At 35.3% G+C, this 25,602-nt stretch overlaps 1 protein-coding gene across 6 annotated transcripts in view; it reads left to right on the forward strand.

Moving 5' to 3' along the window:
- PlexA (plexin A) overlaps positions 1–25,602 on the forward strand; it is a 263,457-nt gene that overhangs the window by 83,081 nt on the left and 154,774 nt on the right. For all 6 annotated transcript variants that reach the window (XM_029309200.2, XM_029309198.2, XM_029309197.2 and 3 more), the window contains one exon: positions 3,622–4,964. In XM_029309200.2, coding sequence (XP_029165033.1) covers positions 3,756–4,964 — 1,209 coding nt within the window. In that variant the 5' untranslated portion in view covers positions 3,622–3,755. The remainder of the gene's footprint in view (positions 1–3,621; positions 4,965–25,602) is intronic.

The raw sequence follows: 25,602 nt of genomic DNA on the forward strand, positions 1-25,602 counted from the left end.
GAATGTAGATTAACTAACAATTTTAGGAAAATGCTAACGAAAAGATGTAAGAATTATATTTAGATTCTGGAACAAATTTCGTAAGAGTAATTAAGGGAATATTAAAATGGATCATCAATTATATAAAGATGAAATTAAGAGAAATAATAAAGCCGATTTTTATAAAATCTTATATAAAAAAGATAAAAAGAAAAGAGGAACGTAATGAAAATGATGTAACTATTTTAGTATCTATACAAAAGCATTTTTATTGCTTTTTTTCTTTAGGATTTTACTAAGGATTAATTAAACATTGGAGAAGAATAAGTTTGTTCTTGCGTCGTATATCTTTTTGAATTACATCAAAAGTTTTCGCGGCACGTTTTCTACGTCAACCATTTACTTAATGAGGAATCAGAAGGACTTCGAACCGAGTGAAAGATTTAAAGGTTCGCGGAGAACGATTGTACTGCTTTTGCGTTGCAATTTTTTTCCTACTCCATTATTTTTCCTCCTCGGCGTCTCTTAAATACATCCTTTTCTATGCTTTTAATACTTACACTTTTTTCCAAGGCACGTTTGTCGAGCAATCGCATTCGTTACGTAACCTTTTCTTAGAAAGGCAGTTTGTCTTTTAAGCTGCTCTCGGCAATATGAACGGCTTTACCCTAGATGTGCGTTCTTTATGGAGGCGCCGAATGCAAGGACACGTTTACAATAAAATAGAACGTGAGGGACTGTATTGCTACACGATGTACTTCACGTTGAGTCATTGTACACTAAACGCTATTTTAATTTTTTTTCGATGATAAATTGTCCCAAATAGAAATTGAAAGATGAAAAGTCCATCATATTTAGAATTTTGCAAAATGCAATTTTGCACAAGATATTATCGAATATTTCTTCATTAATATTAACATATATTTAAAACATTTATATCATGCAGTATAAATATTCTATAAGTATATAAATTAATTTTTACATAATTTATTTCTGCATCAATATTTTCTTGTATTTTATTAATGATATGAGAAATCCTATAATTTTAATATTTACTACATAAATTATAATTTTTATATCACTAAATATGTATAATTTATAAATTGTTTAATAACTCATTAACTCATAGGTCTCCGTTTAATGTCACATCGTTATTGCAAAACATGATTTTCGATATCGAAAGACCATATTGGTATCTTGATATATATTTGAAGTGTCTCTATATAGCCTTGAATTTCACATCGCCTCAAGTCAGCACGCTAATTAGTCCGTAGTTTCACGCATGTTTGACTTTCTCGACTAACATAGTTCGTCGTCGGAAACGAGAGGTGTCTCTGTCGTGTATCGCTTCGGTGAGATCGCGGTACAAACTGCCGAGAGCAATTAAGACACTCGTTAATTACTGTTTTAACCGACATCGAGGTGCGTGTCGCTCCTCCTTAACACAATGGGAATTCACGAAGAAAGGCACGCGTTCTGTTCATCAGATACGGAGAGTTACCGGGGTTTAGCGTGCGCGTCCATCCACTTCCAAGTCAGAGATGCGGTAGAGTAACATCGTAGATATTTATTGCCTTCAAATATTATGTCATCAAGACGTTAAAGACATATTCGCTTAGGGCGGTGCTTAAGACACTTTTTGCTTCGGCAAATTCTTGCGTCATAGAGATTTTCCTTCGCGTGAAACTGCACATTCCCGCAATCGATTCGATACTTATCGGTGCACGTGTGTCACCTGATCTACTTTCTTTGTGTACCTGCAATCATTATTTATGTCATGCTTACTCACCGCGAATGGCTCATACAATTGCACGAACTTTGTAATCTTTTCTTTTCCGTGGAACAAGTGTATACTGTTGCTCGATATTGGACTCTCCGATTCGTCATTTAATGAATGACGCGACGTATTGTCGACTCGACGTTCCTACAGTCTATGAGACATACTTCGAAACTACGTCGCGGTTAATAAACAAATCGATATCGCATTCATTGTTCCTTCCAGACTTTTCCGATTGACATGCGCGATGCGTAATATTGATTGTTCTCGAATCATTCATCTTTATATTTATAGGCATTCATTTTATTAATTTTTTTAGGTAATTAAAAAACTTCTCATGCTCTTTTATATACTGAAACACATTATTAAATCAATAAATATTTATTTCAATACTGCCTAATCAATCATTTATTTTCGAAGCAAACAGACATTTATCTGTTTTGAAACGGATACTCTTATATATGAAGTAAATATTTATTCGAATTCTATAAATTCTTTTCAGCGTATATAATCTTATTATGGGCTTCAAACTAATCCTATACTTATGTATATATGTATCCAAAATCATACGTTGGAACCCCTGCGACTATTCTGAATTATTTCTAAAGATCGCGCAAAGTATGCGAGATTTTCGCGCGCAGATGTTTCTAATCTGCTTCGGGGAAACTGAAACGCTATAAACCGAGATTGACATCGAATAAAATCGGTGGGGTGTAATTCAGAAAAGAGAGGGAAGAAGGGAGAAATGGGTTTTCGGGAAATAAGAAAAGTTTTGTTCTCGATCAACCGTTACCCTTCGCGTTGCGATAAGAGATGAGAGGGAGAAGAAGGAGATGATTGCCGTCTCTATTTTTTTTTTCCTCCGTTCGCCCTTTACTCCACCTTATTCCTTTCCCTTCGCTTTTCCCAATGCGCTCTCTCGCCGGCTGCACGAAGTCGGCCGTTTCATTTTCTTCCGAGAGATGCGTCGTGGGGCACGTTTCAAAGGCACCTGGTTTTCCTCGCTCGATAAATCGCACATTTCTTCCCCCGACTACCGCCATAGCCTCATTACTTTCATCCTACTATGTAGTCTCGCCCGTCGAATTTTGTACGTGAACTGCCAAACGATCGCTGAGGGGCACTTCTGATCGCATAAAAATGCTTACGTCCCATTAACGAGACGTCATTTAAATATGTCTTTTCCTTTGACAATCGTACATTTTGTTGCCGAATCGAATTAAATATATATCTAATTATTTATATGTATATCTTATTTTATATTTAATTTGTATTTTATATTTTTATTAAATATTTTAGATATTTTTATAAATAATTTTTAGAAATATGATATTTAATATTAAGCGTCGCGCGTTGTTGTTATCTTCTTTATATTATTTCGCTCGATTCCTATCGTTGGCTGTTGGCAATAATTGTTCCGTTGCACTAATTGCACCTTTCCCTTTGATCGAAAGTAGATTGCATCGCGTGCAAGAGGTGCTCTCACCTTGAGTCCGAGGAGATAATAGTTACAATTATATATGAATGTGAATGTTGCCTCACATGTATATTGTGTACCTATGTACATATCCTCAAGATCAATTCGCGAAATTAAATATCACAGCAGAAACAAAGAGAAACGAAGCATGCCAGAATTATTTTCCCTCGTTTCACAAATTTAACGAGTCTTCTTCGCGTTTTTAATTTCAATTTTTTCTCCTTTCTCCTTTTTTTATTTCATAGTCTCAAAGATTTTCACATAGTTCTAAATGGATATAATTTTCTATTGATAATTGAATAAAATGTACAATTGCTCGTTATAAATTTGTTCGCTGAAGTGCTCGAGCGCACCGTAATAATCGTGGACTTTTATTGCTCTGTTGCAGGCCTGGGCGAGGCTCGAGAAGGAGGCCGCCTCCGCCAGGATCGCCCGGCAGCGCGAGGCAGGAGGAAGAGAAGGTGGAAGAGGAAGAAGAGGAAGAGGACGCGACGGAGTCCATAGCGCGGAAGTAGAATAGACATGTTGTCAGTCTTCCCGGCAGCGACGACGGGGACGATGAGGGCGGCGATATCCCGGCCGGCGGTATCGCGGTCGTGCCGACGAGGCTGTCGTCCACCGCTGCCGCTGATCTTGATCCTAATCCTGACGTCGCTATCATCGCGGCTGCCGACGGCGCGCTCGTTGCCGGCAGATATAGTGCAGAAGTTCCACGATTCGGAGGTGGAGCGCATGAACCATCTGGTGGTGGACAAGAACACGGGCCGGGTGTACGTGGGCGCGGTTAACCGGCTGTATCAGTTGTCACCGGATCTGGTGTTGGTTGTGAAGGAGGTCACCGGGCCGAAGGGCGATTCCACGGCGTGCTCGATGCTGGACTGTCCCCGGGAGGCGCAAAAACGCCCGGTCGACAACGTGAACAAAGCCCTGGTGATCGATTACACTACCACGAGACTCATCTCTTGCGGTAGTCTATTCCAAGGTATGTGCACGGTACGCAATTTGCACAACATATCGGATGTGGTGCAGGAAGTTAAGGAGGCGGTGGTGGCGAATAACGCTACCGCCTCGACGGTCGCGTTTATCGCCCCAGGTCCGCCAAATCCGCCGGTCTCCCAGGTCATGTACGTCGGTGTGACCTTCACCGGCAATTCGCCCTATCGCTCGGAAGTGCCAGCGGTGAGTTCGCGATCCCTCGACAAGGACAAGATGCTGAACATTGCTGAAGCCGCGGTGACCACCGGTACGCGAATGTACGTGAATTCTTTGTCGCGCGAACGTTATCCGATCAATTACATCTACGGCTTCAGCAGCGGCGGTTTCAGCTACTTTCTCACCACGCAGATGAAAAACACAGAGACGCCGATCTATCTGTCGAAGTTGGTGCGCGTGTGCCAAGACGACGAGCACTATTACTCGTACACGGAAATACCGATTAATTGCACCAGCGACGAGCGCATCTACAACCTGGTGCAGGCCGCCTACGTTGGCAAGGCCGGTTCGGTGCTCGCCGGTGATCTGGGCATCACTGCCCAGGACGATGTGCTATTCGCCGTGTTTGCCGAGAGCGACGGGCCCAACAGCGACGTGCCGCGTCCGCATTCAGCTTTATGTGTTTATTCCCTCAAAGCGATCCGCCGCAAGTTCATGAGCAACATCCAGAAGTGCTTCAGCGGCGAGGGACAGCGGGGTCTAGAGTTCATCTCGCCGAGCCACAAATGCATATCAACGGTGAGTCATTTTACGAACAGCTTCAATTTAACCGTTGTCTTACTTCGCGCCTTGTTCGTTGTCCGAGGAAAAAGTAAGGAATTTCTTTTTCATCGATATAAAATGTTATATAATAAATATTTTGAAATTAGAATAATATACGAAAAATATAATGAACTCGTGATTTAGATTCAAGATGTTGTAAAATAATTTTCGAATCAAATAGTTGGAATTATTAACGAACTGGACAGTTTTTCAAGAGATCATAATTTTAATTTGATAAAATTAGAATTGATTTATCTTGAATCGAGAGAGAAGTTTCCAGCCATAAATATCTTTATTCGCTACCTGGCTGAAATCTCTCGTTATTTCATTCGTTTCCCTTCGCGGACGCGCGCGATAAATTGATAGCTCGTTTAAATGAATTGATATCTCGCGGCGAGGCTGTGTTGCCAGCCAACAATAGCTCGCGGAAAAGGCACCACTAAGGTAAGGCACCTACTACGGTACTTGATGGCTCAGCGTCACCAAGGGTATCAGTGCCATCGCGCCTAGCTGGAATTATTATAATCATATACGGCGTGGCGTATACACGCGGTGGTACTTTCTGTTGTCGAGCGGCTGAATGGCCGTCAGGTGGGAAGAGCACGTTGCAAGAAGGACGTGAATCGCCCTCCTTGATTATTACAATGCGAATCAATCGACCGCGTCTCTCTCGCGAACAGGCTCCGGGGGTCCTCTTCCTCTCGCATTTACGTAACAGGTGGCGTCGAAAAGCTTTAAAGGAAGAGGACTGGTCTCTCTCTATAAAACGCCATATGTTCCTTTCACGCGCGCTCGCGCGTCATTCGTGCGTGCGAATGCCAGGACTCGAGAGAACAATCTTTCTCTACTGCATCCATCCGCGTAGACTCTGCACCGAGTGCTTCTGATATCGAAAAATTCGTATTATATGCTGCGCGCAATCAAATTTACATATGAAGAAATGAATGATCAATTTTTCAACGGAGATTTATCGTGATTTTAAAGACATATATATTACTCGATATAGTGAGCATATTATCTTAATAATAAATGTTTGTGTATACGAAAATGTTATTATGCTTATGCCCATCGTGTAATAATTTACTAAATTTTGCGAGCAATATTGCATTTAAATCATTATTTGCATTATTTTGTGAAACGTGTGCACATCAGGATATTATTTTGTTTATTTAATTGCATAATTATTATCATATTGCAATTTAAATATTACGTACATATATATATATGTATATATCTTGTAATCCGCATAGCGGTTGGATAAAGTATATATTTAACAGCAATTATCTGGTAATAAAATACGCGGATTTAAGAATGTCTCCATTATCAATTTGCAAAAAGTAATTATTTTTTCCGTGAAAATAATTCGAATTTTTATTTACGACTTTCCGCGCTCCCACGGTAATGCAATTAAATTTTCTAACAAGACCGCGAAGTCAGGACTTTCTTTGGCATTCGCATGCATGATCTGCGCGCGATATATACCATAATTTATTAGCGTAGCAAACCGGTCGTCTTATTGCGGAACGATTTTATTGCGCACGGTCAATGGCAATCGCATTCCGCGACTTTTTCTCCGCGTCACAGACAAAAACGCGATGAACATGCGGCCCTTTTGCCGTCGTCATCACTGCCCGTAACCACCGAGGCTATATCTCTTCAGGATCGATCGTTGTCGATCGTTCGTCAGCGGTTAACCGAAACTTATGGAGAGCGCCGATGAGTTTTCGATTTCTCTCCGTCGATCGCTTTCCCTGACATATCGTATATATGCAAAATATTCCCCACGTAATATATATGTTCTATGAATTTGAAATCGAATTATTTTTAATACAAATTTGACGAAATAATGCTCCTGAAGTATGCAATTTTCTTTAAAACTTTATTCTTCAAGATCTTCAAATTCTGTGTAAAACAAAGGTTGGTACAATATATTTCTATTAATTTTTATTGTAATTTTAAATTGGTCAAGCAATTCACATATAAGAGAAATCTGACTGAGTTGCACTTTATGTATTCTGTTGCGAGAATTCTGGTGAATTGATTTCGTACGGATACATGCAACTTTCAAGCGAATTTCGCGATTCATGCTTGTCTCAATAAACGATCAGAAGGGACGGTTTTTTCGTTTCTCTTATAAAACCATATTGCGGAGTCACCGCTTGAAAAGGAACGAAATGGATTCGATATTAAATTAGGTGGACACACTTACTATTCAACTATGTTGAGTTGATTTCACAGTGACAGAAATACGATTGAAATAAATTATTGGATATATATGTCTGTATTTCTATAAATATATTTTTAGTATTTGAATGAATATATTATATAAATAACATTAATTATGCACGACGTTCAATGTGAAATCTGATAATATTTTGATAATTTATCACGGCGTTTTTAATCGTATTAGACAATTTTAGGTGTGCCAAATATGGTAAGTTTGAAGCCTGATTTTTATATATTCGGTTTCTTGTGTAATATCTACGTGATATGATAATGAAATTTTTGTATATTTAATGTGAAATGATAAAAAACTAAGTTTTTAGAATTTCATACGGTTCAATTTAGACACTGAAAAAAATTGTCAACTTTTGACTAAAGCTTTCAACTAAATATTATTTTGTTAATTGAACATATAAAAATATTTAAATTGAATATAACGTATTAAATCTAACAGAACGTATATTTGACTTTAATACTAATATATATTCAATTATCTAATAAAATAGTAATTTAGTTGAAAGGTTTAGTCAAGTTAACAAATTTTTTTCCAGTGAATAGATTGAGATTTAATATCAAAATGTTTAGGCTATTGTAAAAAGTATTTACATTATTTAATATATTTTATCTGGGAAATGTTACTCTCTTATTCTTCTCTTTGGTACACAATTCATTAATTGAATGTGTTCCATTAATTTTATTTATCTTGTCAGCGAAAATTTCTCGATGAGAGAATTTCGAGATTATATATTTTTCCTGATCCCTCCCTCTCCTTCAGAGATTTTCGCAAATTAATTTTACCTGTCTTGTAAAAAAGTAGTATTAGTGAAGTGAACAATTTATCGTCATTTGTATGTCGTCAACGCTCGATCTATGTTTACTAGGAAGTTTCACGACTATTTCACGACGCATGTCGATTTATATAAATTTAGCATTTGCACATAAACATGATATTTAGATTGATTGCAAGAAAGACGCAAAACATTTTTCAATCAAACGGCATCTAAGTAAATCTCTGACATGTGTAAACAAAGCGAGATCGATTAGAATCTTAAGAGAGATTGATTGGGATTGCATTGTGCAATGTTATGCTGCGAAAAGATATAGAGAATATAGTGAAAAATTTCGCGCAATATTCGATTTAACACATTTATCTCAATTCTTCGATTTATTTTAACAAATTCAGGACAATTATTTACCAGAAGAAACGATTCATCTTCCATATCGGCGCAACCATTTATCTTCGATATCGGCTAAAGGATATAAGACTTCTCTTTTTTTTTTCGTTAAAAAAACGTCACGGTTCTTAAACGGCGGTTATAACGAAGCTTGCCCTGGTTATCATCGCCCGAGATGCACCGGCACGGCTTTCCTTGAAACTTTATCGGAACGGTACTTAGAGAACTGTTTTCAGTTTCCCTCCCTTAAAGATGCGAAACGCTTCACGAAGTCTAGCGAAATGATATTCACAACGTGGCGCGAGATTTATTCAAATTTTCTATGTTTCGTCTTACTCTCTCTCTCTCTCTTTCTCCTTCGTTTCTCAACTTTTACTCCGCCGTGAGAACGTATGCCGGAACACAAAGGATTTCTTTACGTACGAGGGTGAGAAAAAGGTGCGCGACCTGTCGGCTGAGAGTCAGTCGCTGGACGGAGATAAGCGGGCGACCATAAAGGAGATAAAGATTGTTTGTTTGGTCTATAGCTAGAGAGACGACGAGCTGTCGTGGGACACACGACGCATTGGCTTTTTGTTCCTATTTTTCCGCTCTTTTTCTTCCTGTCCAGCCTCCTCCTTTTCCGGTTCCTCTTCCTTTATCTCTCATTCGGACGAACAACCGCAAGATTCCGGTAGAACGGAAACCACAAATTTGCTGGATGCGTGTATGTACGTTCATCTGGTTAATTGAGAAGATCGTGTTTAGTCTGTGTGAAGTCTGTAGGCCTGGAGAAAAAGTATGAATCATAATAACGAAAGAGAGGAAGAAATCTTTATCCTGAATCTTTTACTGAAACTATTATATTCTCCCAGATATATTTGTATAACATAAAATGTATCTGTATTATTTTTTTTTTTTTGCTCATATTTATTTCCATATAAATTATCCAGATTATTTTTAATTCTACAAAAAAATATCTAATATCTAAGATAAGAGAAATAATTGAATAGGGAAATTGAATTTATTGTATATTTTTAAATATCATTATATTTACTTTATATTTAATAAATCAGTCGTAATTTCAGTATTTAGACTTACAAAAGTTGTCAATAGCAATTGCATCTAAAAAAAAAAAAAAAAAAAAAAAATCGAATAAGAGAGAAGAAAAAACGCGACAAAGAGTTGATTTCTCCTTCGAATTTTGTCGTGTGTGAACGACATGTACGAGCATGACATGTTCACCTCCGTGAATGTACCGTAGCTATGTGGATTCAATTTTTACGTCACAAAAGAATCACGGCAAAGGGATCGACACAAGGGCAGGGCGAGGAAGGAAAAGCGTTCGAGAAAAACCCATTCGCACAAATTGGATGGCCTCCTCTCGCGTCGGCCATCAGAGTGAGCCTCGCAATTAAAAAGTTTTGCACGGCAAAAAAAAAGGAAATAAAAAAAAAAAATTCGCGACTCGTAGGTGGTGTAAATGTGCTGCAGTTTCGCGAGATTTTTTTTCCTCTCTTTCTGTCCGAAAAACGAAGCGGCTATGTGTGAAAAAATCGCGCGCGCTCTCTCGATTGTCGTGGAAGATAGAAGTTCAATCCATTCGCGTCGAAAATGGAAGATGCATGGATATGGATTGAAGAACAGCAAAACGGATATTTCTATTATTATTTGCACGTGAGCTTTATATTTTGAAAATAGCATAAAATTTTGGGGAAATGCAAAATTCGTTTCGTTTTAGCAAGATGCATTTGTGAGAAATATACATTCGTATCATAAATCCTTTTTTAATAGTTATTACATTTCAACAATCATTATGTTCATATTATTCAAATAATTTACATACATAATTGTATGTAATTTATGTTAAACTTTATTTGTTATTACGGGATTATAGAAGTAACCGTTTTGTAGCAAATAACTGTTAAGCTTATGTGACTACTGCTCACTAGATGAAATATATCTAAAGCGACAGACGTCAGATTGTTTCGCGGCAATGAAATAAAATTCCCTTGGGATGAATTTTCACTAGGGATTGAAACCGGTAAAATTTCAGCGAGTTTAGATTTCCGTACTGCAGACACTCGAAAATGATCTCTATATTTATGAGCTACGATGGAAATAGTTCAACTGGCGTAAAATATATTTTGCATAAATGTCGAAACTTTTACTCACTGACATTTTAGTGCTCACCAATTTTTACTTATATGACAAATTTGATGAATTACGTGAAATATAGAATAGGTTTCTGATTTTTAAATTTTTTGTGCGCAATTTTTTTAACTGACTTTTTTAAATAATCTACAATATGCAATAGAACCTTCTTTTTCTTTGCTGTTTTGAATTCCATTTATTAATTTCGAAATGTGACCCTATATCGCTTCCAAAATTACACTGCAAAATCTGATACATCAAATTTTTATATCTTTAAAGTTTTATAACAGTTTTTTGCTCATAGTAAATGTCAATTGATTGAGCAGGCATAACGGTGCAAATGCTCCTAAAACCGGATGCTTCCAATAACATGTATATATATTAATAGCACAGGATGCGACGTGTAGACTTCTATTTTACTGATTTAACTCATTATCAGGATAGATCTGCAATATGGAATGAAAATTATAATACTTTTGATTCATCCCATATATAGAGTTTTCCTACATAATGACAGTAAAAAGCAATTATTTTTTATCAAATTATGAGACATTTTAGATTGGGATATCAGATATCTTTTTTAAATATCATTTTTCTTTTTTTTTTTTTTTAAACTTTTGAAATTGGACTTTGTAAAAAGCTTTTTTGCCTTCTTGTCATGAGTTTTATTATGTAGATATAGGTCATTCAGAAATTTATATCAAAAAACAATTTTTAATGGAATAATATCTTGATATCAATTTTAGTCTAGACAAAAGACAGATTGAAGATTTACTCGAGAATATCGCTTTACCATCGTTACACAGGCTTCTTGAAATAACTTGTATACATTTAAAGAGAAGCCAACATCGGCGTCGAAATGGATCGATCGAATTTAATCGTCGCGATTGATGCCTCTATTGAAAGCCCGATTGAAATCCGATATTCCTGTTTTCGCTCATAATTTATGAGACGAAATCATCGATCGCGCTTCTTACGACAAACGATGGCAGCAAAATTGATTTGGATGTGGCAGGACGCCGGTTTTTTCAGTTAGCTAAAGAATCCGATAATATTTTCATCGGTTTTCCGAAGCAATCTTTTTTCTCTTTTTTCCCTCGTGCTTCTTTCTCTTTCTTTTTCGTTCGAGTGTAACCTCGCACTTTCGCACCTAGAAACAGTTATAGAAATAACATCGCGGAATACCATATAAACTCAACTTACTAGGGCGTGGAATAGTAATTGCCGGATGACGACGTATAATTGTGCCGACATACAAATCGCTGCGGTAACGACTTCTCCGAGTACATAAGATGAGAAAAGGGATCGAGAGAAATAATAGAAACTGTAGAATTAATTTTTTTCCGAGAAAAAGTTATAAAAATGATAATTTTTGTATTTTTGTTTGCAATTAAATTTTCACGCGTTGAAAATATTCGCATATCTACTTTTTGAGATAAGCGTTTAGCTCATGCTATTGAAAGTTTTCAATATGTTTTTGCTCTGCAGTTCGTAGATTGCATTTAAATTTTTATCGAACTTTTACTTCTACACAAAAGCAGTTTTTTCTACTTCTTCTTTTTTTTTTTTTTACAAAAGAGGAATATAAAAAAGTTGTTCCAATTTATTTAAACTAATAATTACAATTTTTATTGTAATAAGTGTCCGTCATTTTTATGAAAGAAAATTATCGAGATTGGTTTTATCTAATTATAATTCATATACTTAATCTTTTATTATACGATTAAAGTAATGTGCGAGAAATGATTTAATTATCTAATTAATATCGATATTTGAGGAGAACACATATGATTTGTCAATTAACTGAAATACGGATTATATGATATGAATCGCGAGGATGTTGACCTTTCGCGATTGAATTTATAAACCGATGTGATCCGTAAAAGTTATTTCTAATTTAAGCAGCAGCACATGTAGCGCATTTAATTTTGCAATAACGTCTGGCTTCGAAAGATTGAGTCGATTCCTGTACATTTATGCATAGGGACTCGGCGTTGCTCTCGTACACGTATTCATACATTTTTCTGTATACGAATGGACTGAATTTTAAAAAATGTAAGCATAGAATAAGTTAAAGCAAAAGCGGAATATTTGAAAATGTGGCAGGGAGGTATAATGAGTCTCATTAATTAATAGAAATAACATTATTTAATATTTTCATACATTTTTTCGAGAACGTATCCCTTTCTCTTCTCTCTTTCCAACTCTTCATTTTTATAATTCATCAAATTAATCTCTACTATATTGATTCTCATTTTCTAGTATAATTTATATTTTATTTTATTGCAGTAAATTTTTTTATCATCTATTAAATCATACATATACAGATTTAATATTGAATCTCTTAAGATTTTCCATTAAAAATGTCATCTGTTAAATATAATAGAAATGCATTTAGAGGATAATGAAAAGGAAAATAATGAATGTAAGAGTCGAGAGAACAAACTCGCTGTTATTGATTCATTATAGCTACGGATGAATAAATTCCTTTCTCGATGAAAAATTTGGCCGACCGAGACAATCTTCCGGAAACACCTGGCGGAAGCTTTTTGCAGGCTCACCGGCCTGCGCGAGTATATGTATATTGAGTCGACGCGTCATATCCGGCACGTATTAGACTTGCACGGCAATAAGAAATATTTTCTCTGCGAGTGGTTTCTACTCAAGCAGCCGTAGAACGGGTCGCTGCACGGAAAGCACGTCGTGCTTCGATAGAGTGCACATTATGCAAGTGCATCGCCGCGCATTTGCGTCGCGCTTTTAAAACGTGCAAGTACTTGCCTTCGCGGGTGGCTCGTTATTTTACGGTCATTGCATTCCGTTCGCCTTTGCTCGCGTTAGATTATATAGTTTCTATAGGTGAGAAGGAGAGAGAAAAAGTCAGGGAATTTTCTATTATGGTTTTTATAAGACTATTTCCCTATATACCGAAAAAAATTAATAAATATGTATTTTAATACTGCCTAACAAATCATTTATTTGAAACAAATATTTTTCACGTCGAATCAATATTATTATTTATGAGGCAGTATTAAAATCAATATTTATTCGAATTCAATAAATTTTTTTAGTGTAAAAAATAAGCATTAACTTCTATGCATTTATTAACAAATAAAATTCTAATTTTATTCTAATTTATTAGATAAATGAAAAATCTCTCGTAAAGTTGAAAGAAATAATTAATGTGTTGGGTGGTTTGTTACAGAAACAATTAGAAAAAATATTTTCTGACAGAAAACATTTCTCAGCATAAATTAATTGAACATATATTAATTGAGTGTTGTTATACGTCTGACTTTAGGCGTATTTATCATTTTTGATTCGTTTCACGTTCATATGCAATATGAAATTTACATAAATGAGCGCAAATGTGCGAAGCCTTAGCAGTCTAATTGCATTGCTACATATCTAAATCTAGATTACGGGTAATTTATGAGGGTAGAGAAAAGATAGGATATTAAAATATCATAATAAGAGAGAGGGAGAGAGAGAGAAATATAAGATTATATGTATATAGAAGAGGAAGAGAGAAGAAGAAAAAAGGGGGAAAATAAAGAGAAGGAGAGTGAAAGAAGCGCAGCAGAACATCCGCGATTCGCGGGAACTTTTTGTCCATTCGAATGAAAGAGCATTCTCTGCTGCGCGCGAAGTTCTTGATGCGTTTTTGATGCGTTTTAAGTGTATGTTGAGCAAGTCAATGATTAACTTTGCAGATTTTTTCTTTTTTTTTGCGAATCGTGTGTGCTAATCGAGGCGCTAACGATGCCATGACACAATATCAAGATACCGATATCAAGATCCACTTAAATATCATAATGTGCTTATGCTTCATATTTAAAGTCTACATTATTTTACAGTAGGTACACAGCATTATTGTTTATATACTGTGTTATTTTATAAAATTGTACAAAATTCACTAATCGTTTGTCGAAGTTCAACATTAATGAATAGCGCACTTAAATCATCTTATATAAGCTGTTAAAAAAAATGTGTACGTGTTTAATCGCTTATCTAAAAATCTGAAAAATATTTATTATAATGGAAAAATTCATGGGAATTTACCGACCGCTTTATTGGCCATCATAATTTGTGTTATCACGTTACATTATTATGGCACGCTGTGATTCAGACATCCTACTCCGCGAGTATCCGGTTACAATTCCGTGCTTAGCTGCGTTACTCGCGAGAGATCCTCATCGTCAAGGTACATCTTGTCTTTGTGCGCTAGCATAATTGACGAAGCCGCGGATAAAGAGAATACGCGTTATACGACGGCGGAAAGAATGAAATTGTTACGGCGGGAGTTTGCGAAAGGCTGGAAAACGCGAAACGATAATGACGGACGTATAACGACGCCGCAGCACGTACGGACAAAGAATAATTCAGCTTATAAAGAGAGAAGAAGGAAGGCTATAGAAGGTGCGGGAAAATGTATAGATGGAGAAAAGGAGCGAAAGAGTTTGAGCGCGAGCCAAAGGTCGTTTTATAGCCGGTGCGCGACGTTAAGTTAAGGAAAAGGGGGAAAAAAGTCATCTATGTAGAAACATGTGTACGGGTGAAAAGACGTAAGAGAGGAGAGCAGAAGTGAAATCTCGAGTTTCAAAAGTTTCGCGCCATCTGACCCGTGATGCAAGAGTTCTGAAAAGTAACGCAAGGTTTTTTTTTTTTTTTTTTTTTTTTATCAAGAAAGAAGGTTAATGAGACGCGTTTCCCGCGAGATCGTGAGGGAGCGAAATATTTTCGTAAAGTATGAGAAAGAGTAAGCAGCACCTTCCTGTCAAAGAAGTCTATCACGCTTCATCGTCTCATTAATCTTCCGACCTTCTTTGGTTAAGCATTCATGACTTGACAGATCGGTTTATGAATTATGAAAAAAGAATTAAACGATATCGAAGTGTTAATTTTATTGTCTTATTTTGAATTTATAATTGCAATTTTCTACCCGATTTTTTGTTTGATAGAAAATTACAATCGAAGATAAAATAAAGATTTTTGAATTAATTTCCATTAGTTTATATTTTCGAATGATTCTTTGTTAAATTCTCCACATTAAGCTTAATCGCGATCAGAAGTGTTTTTTTTTTAAATTGTACGTGATGGATATACTTTGACATTTTGCTTTTGAAAACATGATTTGCACGTTCTATATTCAATGAAATCGTAGAAGTAACAGTACCGGTATAAACTGATGCGAAACATCGTCGTTCCATTCTTCTCTGATTTTTAATGGAAGACTTAATAACAGATGTATACGTGAGATATTGACCGTTAACGGTAACTGCAATCTGTTTTTATAAAGCGTAAGGATTTATCGATGTTCCATCTAAATAACCAGAAGCTGAATCACAATCATAATATAGAATCACAATCATAATTTTATAGTGAAAATCATAATATGATTATTTTACATTGCTCATTACTTACTCAAAATATTTTTCTATACTTTGATATTAATTAGAAATGAAAACGAGAGAAAGAGAGAAATTCAGTGTTTATACATTTTACAAAGAAAGTATATTTTGCATATATTTTCTATATCTTGTATAAAATAATACAACAAGTTCTAATACTCTATTATTCTGATCAAAACATTATTTCATAATTCGTAACAAAACAATTAATCTGCGGCCCTCTTATACTTTTATTACACGAATTATCTCACTGGCATAATAAAATAAAAAGGATATAATTATAATCCCATATAGGATAATTATAGTCCCATTTGCGCGTGTGATGTCATTATTCTTATCATCAAATTTCTTTTCTTCTAAATAAAAAAAGGGAGAGAGAAAGTTTCTATTACTTTATAAATTTTACAAAAGACATTTTGGAATGAAGAACTTCGTTCCAGTTTCTCTTTCAAATCCTGCAGCTGCAAAGAATCAATCGAGTATTTACGTCATCAGTTAAACGTTGAGTCGTTTGCAACAGCCGGATTGAAGGACTTACTATTTAAAGAATCGAGAACTTTAGCTACCTGTAAATTATATATTGCAGCCGAACTATTCACTTCGAAGCGACGATATTATAATACAAGCCGCGAATAAAATTACTAACAAATCGTATTTTCGTGAGATCCAATTTTTACCAAAGTTTTCATTTTGTGGGAGGAAAAAATTACGCTCATCTGAAAGACACGAATGATAATTTCGTGAATTTTTAGGACTTTTAAATAAAAAGAAATTTATTACAAAATAATTGAATTCATTGAAATTTATATTAAAACGAATACACACATGTACAAGTTATAATATAGTATTGGAAAAATCTAAAAAAAAATAAGCTCTGACTCGTTTATTGATGAAATGAGATTTACATAATAATAACGCGATGAAAAATATTCGAGAAAATTTGAATTGAATTGTGAAATGCGCTTCGCGTTTTAGTGCATTTTTATTTTTTGGATCATTAAATATCGATAGGCACTTTTGTATAAAATCAATATATATTTTATCTGCGTCACGAATCTTTAGTTTTATTCTCTTCTTTTTTTATTGTGTTATTTTTTCTAGATACCTTAGTTTCATGCTGTAACATTGAAAGAAAATATATCTCGCATATTAGCCTCGGGATAAACATTTGTTACAAAGATTGTTTCATGTCAAGCGAATTTTCTCTGCTGCTATCGATTGAAACGCGACTCGTTTATCTCTCCTTTTATCTCGTATCGATCTGGTCGCCTCGAAACGTCCGCGATTTCGAGGTCACTTTCGAACTTTCGAATCATTTTCCATTATTTTTTGACAGCTGTTTTTATTTCTATCATTGTATTAATCACAGTAGGTAGTCAATCTATTATCGACGTAGAAGCTTTTGGAAAAAATTTTACGTATAATTATCTTTCTCACACATCAACTATGAGTTTGTGCTTTATCTACGTATTAAAAAATTCTTCACATATTTTTACAATAATTATGTTTAACTCATTTTATATATTTGTCATATCTCGCAGTCATTTAATATTGCAATTTTTCATTTAATTTTCAAAAAAAGCTTGTTCTATTTTCCAACAAATACATCCTGTCCCGTTTCCCTTCTTTCTCTCTCTCTCTCTGACGTTTCCAGCGCATTAGGCTGCTTGAAATAATAATCGACCGCGTCTCTTCCTTCCGTTCGTCGCGATGGCGTCGAATAATCCGACGTGCCAGTGAAATTCACGCTCCGATCCCCGCGAATCCCGTCCAGTTTTTCGTCCGACCGACGCTTCGACGGGCGCGGCTCAAACAAATGCAAATCCGTTAAGCTCGGGACTAAGCTCGGGGCTTTTATCGAAAAAAAGCTGTGCCCTCGAAATCGGCGGCCCTTCGCGACGCGACGGTGAACCGCAAGCTCGATGCCATCGAGGAGAAGCAACGTTTTTAATCCCTGCGAACTCGTTCCGGAACCCCTCTGCAAGCTTCTCCGTTCTAAACGACCGTAAATGCGAGACCTTTGTATAAACGCGAAAAAAGTGTGCGCGAAATGTGTTTTCTTAATATATGTATACGTACTTTGTGTTTGAGAAAAAGAGAATTTGTTCAAAAATTTGACAGATTGTTGCAACTCCGTAGTTACATCTACAAAAATATATATTTTGTGCATATGCGTATGTAGGTATATTTCAGTTATACGCTTATTTTTTTTTAATATTGGAATTTTTATAACAAAAATATTGAAACAATTCTGAATTGAAATCTATTTGATTTGCCAGACAATTTTGATTATTGATTTTCCAAGCAATATTTTTGATTAGTTTGTTTCGTTATATTTGTATAGATAAAAACTTTTTTCAGAAAAAAGCATTTTATCTTTATGCTTAATTATTCAGTTACTTTAATAACTTAAAAATAGAATACTTTAAAGGGAAATAAAAAGATAATGAAAAAACTAACAAAATGTATATATGTACTATATACAATATACAATTTATATACTAGATATAGATTTTGCTTATAGGTTTTTTAGTTTACATATAAATATAGAAATATCGGGAATCCGATAAATAAGGATTAAACGTTTAACTATAGTTTTCATTCAAAAACTGTTAAAAATCGTTTCTATTCATTTCAAGTGGTTTTGGCATTTGTTTATCAAAAATAAAATATCGAAAAAACAAAATCGATCAATTGCCAATAGGTTCGACTCGGTATTATATCTCCGACATCGAACATTGTTAAGTTATTCGTCAGGAAAAAAATTCAGAAAATGTCACGACATTTACTCCCTCAATACAAATAACATTCCGCTGAAATACCAATCTATTGCCTGACACGACGAAGGCCGCGGCGATTTTGCAGCCTACAATTTTGTAAAGTGCGAAATACAGAGAGCCGAGTCATCTGATTTGCATACGGTCTTGCATGCGAGAGAGGAAGAAAGAATGCACTCTTCTTTGTTGCATTAAAGTTAGAAGGTTGCCGTGTCTCCTCTTCGAGAGATCATATCTCTTGGTTATTAAAAGTCGTCCATTGTAGATTCATATACTAAGATTCTATTATTATTATTATTATTTTAATCTCTTAAATAACTTATTTTAATTTAAAAAATTATTATTTTTTTTTAATATATTGCTGTAGTTTCTTTCTCTTAATTTTTTCACTTTTATATTAATCTGGTAATATATTTGTGAAATTTTCAAGTAATTTGTTTGATTGCATCCCTATATAATCAATTTTATTTATTCATTTATTTTATTGTCATTACGCGTTCTTATACGTATATTGGTAAACTTTTTATTTTATGACGATTAATAACAATTGCATAAATTTGTCATACACCTTTAACATACATGTACCATATACGCATATGAACCATAGTATTCTTCGAAAAATCAGAATCAAATCTTTCTCGAAATGCATAATAAATACTCTTCGCTCTTTCTCGTTTTTTTTCCCTCTTTCTTCTGTTTATTTACTATGCATCGAACCAATAATCACGCTCTCGATACAACTCTGGCACGTTGCCCTGATACTATCCAATGAACGTCCTCCTTTCGTCGTTATGGCAACTTTCTGCTATACGAAAAAGACGAGAGACCAACGAGGTTGCTCGTTCAGACTTTGAACGACGCGCGTGCAACGCATTCAGTATATATTCGAAGACGCTTGCCGTGAATTTACTCTGTAGAATACATAAGATATGACAGCGTATGCCTGTGAGTTCGTTGGTCTCTTTTTTTCCTGGCCTCCTCAAGCTTATTTCGCACTGCATGGCGTGATCTAGCTCTCTCGCTGCTACCATATTTAATGGCTCTCCTTGACAGATATAGAAAGGCATCCTGAAAATTGATATCGCGAAATTGATCGACGTAGCTTGATTTATACTTGACAAATCAAAATTATAATTTTTATATTTTATAATTACGTTGTGCAAATTCATGAGAATATTCAAATCGCATAATAAACGTAAGAAAGACCGGCCTCAATATATTATATTATTTCAGGAAAATTTAATTCGGTACATCTTTACGTATACGCATATTCAAATTTCCAAGCATCGCAGGAACTTAATGCTAGTATATATATTTCTACGTTTTAACGGACAGGATTACCTGGGCATTAGGGAGTTATTAGAATTGTAGAAATTTTTGAACGGCTCGCCCTTAGTTCGCGCAGTTTACGCGGCTTCCTACAGTTTACATATCTCCGTTTTACGCACCTTAGGGAACACCAATTAAAAGCGTTCGAGCGTGGCGCGACGGGAATAATCCTAAGGATAATGGTTAATGGAGCGACGGGCGGATAACGACGGTGTGATACAGCCTTGCTGGCACATTGCCTTCGTTCGTTCGTTTCTTTTTCTGACGAGAAGGGCGTCTCGACTTCCGGCCGAGCGCACTCGCACTTCACTCGAGCTATATATGCAACTGCTCTATCTTTAACTAGGTTACAACGTGTATATATACTCGCACGACGCCGGCTTTCCTTTGCCCTTGGAGACAGAGTGCATTGGAGTGCGTCGCACCCTCTTCTCTCTTTCCAACTTCTTTACTTTCCCTCCTCGGTTTCTTCGTTCATTCCGATTCTATCGTTCCCGTTTTCTGCGCCTCTTCTCGCTCTCCTAGCTAGGTCGGTCAGCGTGACGCAACGGTATCATTGTTTGAGCATAGAATGCGCCGGGAACGATAGCCTCCTTTCCCAGAGACGGCGCCGCAGAGTGCATTCAGTCGGTCTCTCTCTCTCCCTCGCTACGTATCCATCCCTCTTTTTCTCTCTTTCTCTATCGTTATTCCGGTATCGTCTCTTTTTCTTTAGATGAGATGGCTCGATACGCCGAACGAAAGTGAGATGTAATCTGTCGTTTAAAGCAGTACCCCGTGAGAACATTGTTATGAAATAATGTTTAATGGTATAATACAAGATGTCATAGGAGCGGTGTGTTTTATATAGATATTTTGGAGATATTTCTTACATGAATAATATTAAAATAGGTTTATCTATATATTGCTATATTTAATTATTTTTTATAATGCTGTATTTAATAATTTTATTATTTTTTCGTTTTTATAATTCATATTTTGATAATATTGAATTAAAATTCTATTAATGTCGAAATTTATTTGAAATACGAATAAAAAAACAGTTTTGCGTAATATATATATATTTTTTTAATATTAAATAAATTTTAGAATTATATTTTCTCTCGGATTAAAACAAAAATTATTCCAGAAATCGAATTACACAATAGGTTTTTTGAAATATAATATTTCTAACTTTATATTTAATAGAAAATTTTCATATTAAAAAAAAAATAATATTGAACGTATTACCTATATTATTAGATACATATATAAATATTTTTATTATATTTTAATGAAATTTTTATTTTTGATAAAAAAACGCAAAAAGCCGTAGTTGTATAGAGCGCGAGTTAGAATTTGTAGATTAAATGACGCTGCTCGTGTCGTGCTAATCTCAGTCGACTAGAAGAGACTATCACAAGGAGGGTCCACGTGCGGATGTGAAAATTCCACACGGTCCGATGGACATCCGTAAATCAATCGAGCGTTTACCCTTTGCCCTCTCGAGCCACCCTTGGTACGAACCAACGACCACCCTTCTCCACGAATTACGATGAAAAAGCGATCTTGACTTCTATAAATAAGGATTACTGTGAGGACAAAAGTTGTTACTGTTACCTGCCTGTCCTCATCACGCGACCAATTTTACTGAACACCTGACTGCACAAGCGAGAGCAGACTTATTTTTTCAATGAATTAATTATTTACAACTTAATGCTTAAATGAATGGCAAAAAAGAATCTACAGAGTTATAATTGATTTAAAAATTATACGTGAATTATTGGCAATATTATTAAATATTATTTGTAAAATTATTATTGATTTCAGAATAATCCATCACACTTTTTTTTTTAATTGACGAAATAATAATTTATTGAATTATGCTTCACATAGAAATCATTTAGTGAATATATATTATAATTTTGATATAAATCTGGGAATATAGATCTATATTTGTAAAATATTCATATTATAGGAAGGAATTTTTTTTAAATATATGATTCGGAAGGTATTTTCTTTATAGAATTAAATTTAATTAATATATTATATGGATGTCTACGTTGAAATCCTAAAATTCTACAAATTCTGTATTTTGAACGTAGTGCAAAAATTATCTACATCTCATTATTTATATTTCTCTCCTTTTAAAGAAACATAAAGTAAAATTATTTTTTACATTAAGATATATATATATATATATTATGTATATTTATAAATTAATAAAAAAATGTAAAAGTTTTAAAATATCTCTGCTTTTCTGTAACATTTACAAATATAAACTTTTCATGAAAACATAGAGCTTGAATTATTTAAATATTCAGAAAAGTAAAGCAGAGAGAATACATAAATAAAAGTAAAATGTAAAACAATTATATATTCTAGTTAATTTTATGTTTTTCTGTAATGGAAATAGCTGTTCGCCATTCAGGTTTTTAATTAAGGCTCGGGTATATAGTCCAAAGACTGTAGTTAGGTCTAGTTAGCCAATTGGGCAGCCATTGTCGGCACATGGTTACTGAAATTTTCTCGAGCAATCCTGCACATTCACATATAGTTACAGACCGGATTGGTTGGGAAGAGTGTAGAGAACATTGGCAGAAATAGTAGCAAACGGATGCAATTTCAATTTCGAGACTCTGATTTAATCCCATTTCGAATCTCCTTTCGAGTCTTCTGAAGAAATTTGCTTCTTTCTCCGCATATTTCCCTCCTTTGAAAATACACTCGAATGTCTTTGACTTCTGCAGATTTATCTCTCAGGTACCCCACTCTTCCTCTCGGGAATGCTAATGCATATGTCAGTATCGCCATTATTCGATTCCTCTCTGGAATGTTTCCTCGCTCGAAGACCCAACGTTATGTTTGGAATATTGCATATTACGTTCCTGCGTTTTATATTTGTATCAGGTTTTTTTTTCAATGTAATAGAATGCGTGACATGTATTTTCATCGATCGACTGTATCGAGGGGAATTACAATACGTTCTGCTAATCATATAGCGGATTACAAAATATACATTTTCGATTTTATTCAATAACCCTAGCATAGTTTGGATTAAAAATAATCAGTATTTTAAAATGTCAACTTATACTATAAAATCATTGATAAATTTTTATTCGCATTCTATGATTAATAAAAAGCGAGATACTTTTTTTCTCAGAAATTTCTGAGAAAATGAGAATCAATTTGATCTCGCTCTTTTTTCTTCCGTGTTTCAGAATACGACGAAATAAAATAATCTAGCGAGGTATATCAGGTGGCGGTGAAATTTTATCGGGAACACATTGTCTATATAGTTGTCTCGCGCGCTTTCAACGAGACAATCAATTCGGATCGCGGAAGATAATGCGAGAAACGGCGGAAACCGTATAATCCGGCAAGCGAAAGCCGATATACGGAGGAAGCCTTCGATTTTCGGAGAGAGAGATCTTTATCAAGCCTGTAGTCATGCCGTCGTCGTCGATGGCGGCGTGAAATCTATCGGGCTAACTTTAATCGAACTCCTTCTTCTCTTCCTTCTAGTCGCATAAAACGCGTTGAGAAATGTCGTCGTTCCGCAACCGCCTTCTTCTTAGATCGAGAATAATCACGAGAAGCGTTATCGCGCGATAGAAATGTTTAAACTTTTATGCGCTTTGCAGTTTCACACGGTGCGTTTACCTCGAGTGTGACTTTTCTGCATCGAATAGTCTAGCTCGAATGAATAATGGTGAGCCGCGACGTAAACCATTTGTGCTGCCCGGTATTAGCGAGCTGCTTTGTGCCTCGGCGTGACTTCATTTATTTGTGAAACATTGCACAGAGAGAAGTGGCAGAAATTCATAGCTTTATCTCCGCGTTGTTGTAGCTTTTATATTTTTTTAATTTTTTTTTTTTTTTTTTTTTTTTTTTTTTTTCAGAGATATGCACCGCGATTTACTTACATTGCAATATGATGGAAAGTACAATTTAACTATTACGCGTTTATATTTTTTTTTACATTTTTAACAAGGTTCAAATCTCGGATTGTTTGTTTTACTCGGATAATCTCGGAATATATTAATTTGCACAAGTTCGCAGATTTACTGACAGAACTAATTTTGACGATGTCGATATTTTCTCGAAACATCGATCACATGCGAACTTCGTTTACTGATAAATTATAAATCTGAGTTAAGAGAGAAATTGTACAAATAATGTTGAAAGACTACTGATAATATAACAATAGCAAGAACGAACGAATGAATATAGAGCTGGACAGTAACTTATTCATTCTTTGATTAATCTTTGAAAAAAAGTTAGTTTTAAAACATGCTTTTTTAATCAATCTTGATCAGCTTTGAATTATTTTGCTAGTGATATATAATGAAGATTTTTATTAAAATAGCTGAAAATTAATAATATATTAAATCTCTACGTAATTAAATTTATACATTAATTAGAATTATATTCATATGATCGGATTTATTATACAGTAGTATCATTGTTTCAATGAGTCAGTATTTTTGAAACTATATATGATAAGAAATTTATCAGCAGGGCACGGGAATCATTGACCTCTGCGAAAGATATATTAAGCGAGGAAAAGTGACAGCTTTTTCAGCTCGATATCATTTTTATAAAGGCGATTTCTATTTTCAGCTGTACCATTATTATAATATTTTATTTCCACGAAGATTTTCTATTATCTTTCTCTTTTATTTAATATTTGATTTCAAAATTTCTCTATAAGCTTTCAGCATTATTATTCTTTGCGCATAAATCTATTTTATATTTAAAAAGTACAAAGTCTATTGTTTGCACAAAATAACCTATGACGAAAAATTGTTCTAAAATCGAGGGAGATTGAATTCGCTGGCAAAAGAATATGTAAATTATTAAAAATTAATATGGATCTTTGATTGAAATTTACGCGAAAATTTTTCTCTTCCGAGTGTATTACGGCAAACTGGTAAAAATTCACATCGCGCCGTCATCGAAATGTATAATACCCTACATCTCAGTTTGACGAGCCTCTGCTCTCAGGTTTGCTCATGTAAATGCGACGAAATTGGAGTTTCTGCGAGAAGAAAAGCTTTCGAAGGAGAGAGTCGCGAGGATTGCGCAATCCTCGGAGGTTCGACGTTCTTTTTCCCTTTTTTTTTTTTTTCCCCCACGCATTTACACTTTCTCTCGATGTGGCCGCTGAGAATTCAGCCGTGGGTCTTTATACGTAGAAGGGAGGACGATGGGCGATAGTAGGGTTGGGTTCGCGAAAGGGATGAGAGCGAGGAACAGGACGGGAATAGGTGGAAGAGAAATGCAGATTGAAAATCTGCGGCCGTCCCTTCGGCGGAGGGTGCATCAGCAAGAAAATTGGGGCCGGGCGAGAATAATACGAGCCACGGGGGATGAAGGAACGAAGGACGGTAGGCAGTCTTTTTCCACCCCTCGAGCTCGAAATATGTTAATTACATTTGGACACCGCCGGCGACCCTCCGGCATCGGATTGCGCGCCACGCCGGGATATTACAACGCCGGGATTCGTGTAAATAACGCGCCATAACTCATTTCTTTCGGCCCCGAACTCTCTCGGATTGTCTCTCTTTCTTTCTCTCTCGCCTCT

This window comes from Nylanderia fulva, unplaced genomic scaffold (assembly GCF_048542155.1).
Source record: "Nylanderia fulva isolate GAGA-0341 unplaced genomic scaffold, ASM4854215v1 Scaffold19, whole genome shotgun sequence".
NCBI lineage: Eukaryota > Metazoa > Arthropoda > Insecta > Hymenoptera > Formicidae > Nylanderia > Nylanderia fulva.